The sequence below is a fragment of the Oncorhynchus tshawytscha genome, linkage group LG09 (assembly GCF_018296145.1).
Source record: "Oncorhynchus tshawytscha isolate Ot180627B linkage group LG09, Otsh_v2.0, whole genome shotgun sequence".
Taxonomy (NCBI): domain Eukaryota; kingdom Metazoa; phylum Chordata; class Actinopteri; order Salmoniformes; family Salmonidae; genus Oncorhynchus; species Oncorhynchus tshawytscha.
Genome location: NC_056437.1, coordinates 60,109,296 through 60,115,842, shown reverse-complemented (window position 1 = coordinate 60,115,842; position 6,547 = coordinate 60,109,296). Strand labels below are relative to the sequence as shown.

General features: G+C 45.3%; 1 protein-coding gene across 2 annotated transcripts; it reads right to left on the bottom strand.

The window, feature by feature from the left end:
- LOC112214629 (zinc fingers and homeoboxes protein 1) lies at positions 1-3,820 on the bottom strand. Of its 2 annotated transcripts, none has more exons than XM_042327164.1 (4): positions 3,219-3,820; positions 2,765-2,849; positions 2,379-2,671; positions 1-2,191 (listed from the first exon to the last, which is right to left on the bottom strand). In XM_042327164.1, exons 2-4 carry the CDS (start codon positions 2,838-2,840, stop codon positions 887-889), a joined length of 1,674 nt encoding a protein of 557 aa, XP_042183098.1. In that variant the 5' UTR covers positions 2,841-2,849; positions 3,219-3,820; the 3' UTR covers positions 1-886. The 2 variants fall into 2 exon arrangements, with proteins under 2 accessions (XP_042183098.1, XP_042183099.1); XM_042327165.1 differs by having other exon boundaries at positions 2,765-2,847; positions 3,229-3,820.
- Between the last annotated feature and the right edge of the window lie 2,727 nt (positions 3,821-6,547).

The following is a 6,547-nucleotide window of genomic DNA, read 5'->3' as shown; positions in this document are numbered from 1 at the left end:
TTGCAGAACAAGGAGAACAGTTGTTTTTATTCACAAATGGGAAGAAACCTGTTCACCACACAAAGAACCAGATACGACTCCACATACTAGCTCTGAAATCAAAATAAATGATCTACTTTCTTACTACCAATAAGACCACACCTTAAGCTATGTCCCAATAATCTCTGTTCTCCCAAAGTGTGCACTTGTTCAATTCCCTTAATGGACTCCCCCCTAGCCCATGTCTTACATCACTCCAATGATTTTAACTTTATGGGGAGAAATGAATGCGCAAGTGCACACTTCAGGAGGAAGGAGAGATTATTGGGATGCACCCAAGGACATAGGTTGTCGCAGGTCTGGTAGTTTCCCTAATTCTTTACACTCTGAACATATCAAACAAGGAACATCAATGCAATGTCATAGAAACTTCCCAGCATAAAATCGTGATGGAACTTGAAACATGAATTGCCATTTGAATGAATAACTGAACAGGAAGTGCCAGTTTCAATAGTGCTACAACTAAAGTAGACTAGAACATCATAAACATAACAACTTGTAACATAAAAACAGAATGCTGCCTCATTCGTGACAATTCCTAATATGTAGCCCTTTTCAGCACCCTCCAGGCCTCTCCAGCATTACAGCAGGGGTGTGACTCAATACTCGGCTTCCTTTTCCATCACTGCAGACAGGTGAGTTTCAGATTTCAAGTTTCAACAAATAACATTTCACCTGTTAGGCCATGCTGGATCAGTGCTCCTAGAGGAGAGAGCACAAAGGAGAAGAAGCCTTTTTATACTATTGAGTACCCCAAGTCTGTCCCAGCGGTCACTCCAGCTTCACGCCATTCATAGGTCTCAAAGTCCCAGCTCCATCCTCCTCCCTGCCAGCCTCCCCATTAGCACTATGAGTCACGGTAAGCAAAAGACGGCACGGAGGAGGACCCTGATGGACCGGTTTCCTCAGTCATCAACCAGTCCCTCTGCCGTTGCCTCTGCTTCCCCCTAATCTGCGCCAGGACCTTCTGGTGCTCTTCCCCACTCATCCAGCGTTCCATGCCCTTCTTGACGTAGTAGCGGGTGTCTCCGAACCACTGGGTGAGAGCTTTCCGCGAGAGGCCTGTCTGCTGCTGCAGCTGCGTGTAGTCCCCTTTGGTGGGCCACTGGCAGGTGAGGAAGAAGTGTCTCAGGAGCTCCAGCTGGGCTATTGTCTTGTTCTTCGGCCACGGGCCCATTTTGAGAACTTGTTCTTCTCCGTCGTCATCGATGAATTTGGTGATCCCCACCGCTTTCCGCTCCTCCTTCAGTTCCTTCTTGACGTTCTTTGTCCATCTCTTAGCTCCAGCTCTGGCCGTTTTCTCTTTGTCTGCTGCTCCAGTCTTCTTCTGTATGTCCGCTGGTTCTATCTCTTTTTCCTTCACCTTCAAGTTTGACCTAATCTGGTGGGGGGTGTTAGCGGGGTTGCCATGGACAGGGTTACCATTGCGGCTCCTGCTTAGGAAGTCGACATCATCTACTTGACAGACCCTTTTCTTTGCCGGTGATGGTCTGACCCTGCTGTCAGTTGGCGGTGGTGGTTGTGTCAGACGCTGAATAAGCTGTGTCTGTGACGACAGGAGGTCGTTGGACTGTGACTGGCCGTTCTCTTCAGACTCTGGGTCGGCCTTGACGCGGTGGTGGAGCAAGAAACGCCGGTTGCAGAACCACTTGCGGATGTACTTCATGTGGAGCCTGGTGAGGGCCTGCAGACGCTGGAGCTCCTCCTTCGGAGGATTTGTGTTACGGCCGAAGCTCCGCCACAGCTCTGAGTGAAAATCCTGACAGTGCCTCTGGGGTTTGTCGGGGGCTTCGAGGGTTTGCCCTGTGGTTGTGGGGGGCGCCACTAAGCACAGAGGGAGTGGAGGAGAAGGGTGTTGCAGATTGGAGTTATTGGGTGCAACAACAAGGTGGTGTTTACGGCTTTTTCGAGGAACGGGTGAGGAGGACTCGAAGGACAGGCTGCTAAGCTGATTGGAGGTGGAGACAGGTGAATGTTCGATCCTGTTTCTCCCATCATCCTCCTTACTGAGGGGAGGCAATACCTTCTCCTCTTTCTCTTTTTTGTCCTTCGCCTGGTTTGGTCCGCACATCTTGCACCGTGCCATACAGATCTCTTCTGCATCCCAGCTGATCCCATAGCGGAGCCGCTGGACCATAAACCACACTCTGACCTAAGATAAGGACAGGATAAGATTGGTTGTTTTCACAAGACATGTGCTGCTGACTCCTAATGACTAAAGGAAAGAAGCTGAGCAAGGACCATGTGTTGGTAGTTTGCCCATGCTATGTAGATGTCAACTAGAAGTGGACAACCATGTATCAGGGCAAGAGGACTGGGGACTGTACAGGGGACTATACCTGGTCCAGATGTAGAGAGCAGCTCTGGGCGAGCGATGCCGTCTCCCCCAGGGTCGGGTATGGGAACACGTTGAAGGCCTCTATGAGATAAGTCACACCGTCCAGTTCCTGGGTCTGGTCTGAGCACGCCCACAGGAGCTTCAGGTGCTCGGAGACCAGAGGCAGACACACCACGTGGTTCTGGTTGAGGCCGAAGGGAGCCGGAGCCAGATTGTAGGGGGATGCTGTGCCTGCCCTCCCCTGACTTTTGGGGGACATGATCCCTGTGCCCCCCTTGCTGCTGTCAGCGGGGCCTACGGGAGGGAAGGGAGTTTGGTCAGGGATGGAGGCTGGGTACCGTGGTTGTGGTATAGGTGTAGCTGATGTTAGGGCTGGAGCTTACTCACTCTTCTCTGTGAGCTTAGCAGCTGAAGCTGGATCCAGATGCTTGTCCAGCTCTGCTGTCTGCTTTGTTCTGGTCATCACAGCACTCTTATGGTAATAGATATATAATTTAAAAACTCCTACCTTTTTTGTATATTCTTTTCATAATTTAAACAACAAAGTTGGCTAGCTAGTTTGCTACTATAGTTTGAACTGCTTTGGACAAATTAGCTAGCTACACTTCCATCCAAGTGTTTAGGTCATTGTCATGTATTCCGTGCATGTGTGCGTGTCATGCGTCAGCGCGCTAACCACTGGGTGTGTGCAATGCAATGTAAGCTACAGTACTTGCTACTGTTAACCAACAATGCTAGCTAACTATTTGCTAGCTACAATAGCTAACTGGGATTCATAGTTAGCTAACTAGCGCTACTTATGACTGTTATCATCCCAACAACAAATATTTATCTAACTTACCAGTACTTACCAATAGATACCATTAAACGAACTCGCAGTATGGCTAGCTAACGTTAGTTTGCTGTGCTTCACTGTTGTTTCTCATAACATGGGCACCGTATCCATGACCACATAGCTAGCTAACTTTAAGCGTCAACCCTAGCTACATGCCACCGATTATTATTTTTGATTAAAGGATGGATGGATTCAGGTTTACATGTAAACTCGCACTTTGTCTCCCCCTGTTGGCTATGTTGTACATCTAACATGAGTTCCATTCATTTATGCCCTGGGTCTCTTTCTCCCAATTTCCACTAGATACAGTGGTGGAAAAAGTACCCAATTATCATACGAGTAAAAGTAAAGATACTGTACCTTAATGAATCATGTAAAAATGAAAGTCACACAGTAAAATACTAGTTGAGTAAAAGTTCAAAAGTATTTGGTTTTAAATGTCATTGCTAAAATATAACGTTACTTTCAGTATCAAAAGTAAAAGTATGAAACATTTCTTATATTAGGCAAACGATGTATTTGTTATTTAAATTTATGGCTAGCCAGTGGCACACTCCAACACCCAGACATAATTTACAAACGAAGCACTTGTGTTTAGTGAGTCCGCCAGATCAGAGGCAGTATGGATGACCAGGGATGTTCTCTTGACAAGTGCTCGAAATTTGAGCATTTTCCTGTCCTGCTAAGCATATGAAATGTAACGAGTACTTTTGGATGTCAGTGAACATTTATGGAGTAGAAAGTACATTATTTTCTTTAGGAATGTTGTGGAATAAAAGTAAAAGTTGTCAAAAATATAAATAGTAAAGTACATAGACTTAAAAAAACGACTTAAACAATAACCCTTACCTAACTCTTACTTTAACCATTTAAAATGTCAACTTCAATGGTGTAGCTATGTCTCAAGAATTCAGGATGGCACTGACCAATTCCACAGCCACAAAGTCTAAATTTAGTACAAAAGGTATAAAATATGTGTGTTATACATAAGGTTAGCAGTGTGGTTAGGATTAGGATTAGGATTAGGATTTAAAATACAATTTTAAGAAGAGAAATTATAGAAATGGACAGGGTTTAGACAATATTGGCCATATTTAAGTGGATCAAAATGACTGCAGGCGACTGCTCTACAAAGCACCTTTTATCAAAACGACTCATTATTTGAAGATCGGTCAGTCACAATTTACCCATGATGCATTGCGGGTTTGAGCCTCTCGAACATGGCCTACGACTGTTGCTGTGTTAATGATACATTGGAGCTGAAGATTCGAATCACGTTCTTTTACCACTACTTTACGCACATTTTGGTGGTCATCCAACCTCGAGTCCGTTCACATTTCCCACTGTCCACCATGAATGATAATTCTTCAAGTTTTCACTTAGGGCCCTCAAAAGGCTAGGGACGGCTTTGACTGCATGTGCTGGTATGGATGTGGGTACTCAGACCCGCAAGCCACTGAGGGCCCTCATGAAGACTACAGATTTTTTGTGGCCCCCACCCCTATCCAAGTTGGCATCCCTGATTTAGCTCTTCTTGAGATGCTGTTGAGTTTTGGCCACATGAGAGAAGCATGTGACCATGTGCACAATCATCCTAAAAACCTCCTAAGAAATTTGGTGGTGTTTTTTGTCTTCCAGTAATGTTATACTATGCTATTACTACAGTATATTTGGGTATGTTATGTAGAATACTATCATTATGTGATCTTGCAGCCATCCCTAAATCAGGGATGCCAACTTGGATAGGGGTGGGGGCCACAAAAAATCTGTAGTCTTCATGAGGGCCCTCAGTGGCTTGCGGGTCTGAGTACCCACATCCATACCAGCACATGCAGTCAAAGCCGTCCCTAGCCTTTTAGGCTTTGACCTAACTTTATTAAAACAAGCACCATTCGCCAGAGTAACATGTTCTCAGGAGGTGATCCAGCCATTGCCAGACAGTATGGAGAGCAGCAGTGGGGATGCCCATGTGTAGAGGTCTATCACTTTTAACAGCAGTCTTACCACCACCAAAATCTAATGAGTGAGTCTCACCAAGGTCCCATGTGCAAGTGTGAGAGGGTTATCGGTATGCCATATATAGAGGAATTCTGTGAGCTTGTCTAGGCAATATCTTAAATGTATTGAATTCAGTTTGGATCCCGACTATTGTGCTGCCATGCTATGTTGTCGTCATAGGTCTCTCTTTATGTGGTGTTCCTGGTGTCTCTCTTGCATTGTGTGTTTTGTCCTATTTTTATTTAATTTTTAATCAAATCAAATCAAATTTTATTTTTCACATACACATGGTTAGCAGATGTTAATGCGAGTGTAGCGAAATGCTTGTGCTTCTAGTTCCGACAATGCAGTAATAACGAACAAGTAATCTAACTAACAATTCCAAAAAACTGTCTTATACACAGTGTAAGGGGATAAAGAATATGTACATAAGGATATATGAATGAGTGATGGTACAGAGCAGCATAGGCAAGATACAGTAGATGATATCGAGTACAGTATATACATATGAGATGAGTATGTAAACCAAGTGGCATAGTTAAAGTGGCTAGTGATACATGTATTACATAAGGATGCAGTCCTATGTATCTACGTATGCATATGAGATGAATAATGTAGGGTAAGTAACATTATATAAGGTAGCATTGTTTAAAGTGGCTAGTGATATATTTACATTTTCCCATCAATTCCCATTATTAAAGTGGCTGGAGTAGAGTCAGTGTCATTGACAGTGTGTTGGCAGTAGCCACTCAATGTTAGTGGTGGCTGTTTAACAGTCTGATGGCCTTGAGATAGAAGCTGTTTTTCAGTCTCTCGGTCCCAGCTTTGATGCACCTGTACTGACCTCGCCTTCTGGATGACAGCGGGGTGAACAGGCAGTGGCTCGGGTGGTTGATGTCCTTGATGATCTTTATGGCCTTCCTGTAGCATCGGGTGGTGTAGGTGTCCTGGAGGGCAGGTAGTTTGCCCCCGGTGATGCGTTGTGCAGACCTCACTACCCTCTGGAGAGCCTTACGGTTGAGGGCGGTGCAGTTGCCATACCAGGCGGTGATACAGCCCGCCAGGATGCTCTCGATTGTGCATCTGTAGAAGTTTGTGAGTGCTTTTGGTGACAAGCCAAATTTCTTCAGCCTCCTGAGGTTGAAGAGGCGCTGCTGCGCCTTCCTCACGATGCTGTCTGTGTGAGTGGACCAATTCTGTTTGTCTGTGATGTGTATGCCGAGGAACTTAAAACTTGCTACCCTCTCCACTACTGTTCCATCAATGTGGATGGGGGTGTTCCCTCTGCTGTTTCCTGAAGTCCACAATCATCTCCTTAGTTTTGTTGACGTTGAGTG

Excerpts from the sequence above, each read along its gene's own strand:
- LOC112214629 (XM_042327164.1), bottom strand. The coding sequence starts at position 2,840 with ATGACCAGAACAAAGCAGACAGCAGAGCTGGACAAGCATCTGGATCCA. Across the intron at positions 2,672-2,764 it reads TGCTAAGCTCACAGAGAAGA|GCCCCGCTGACAGCAGCAAG; the intron begins GTGAGTAAGCTC and ends TCCCTCCCGTAG. Across the intron at positions 2,192-2,378 it reads GCTCTCTACATCTGGACCAG|GTCAGAGTGTGGTTTATGGT; the intron begins GTATAGTCCCCT and ends TCCTTATCTTAG.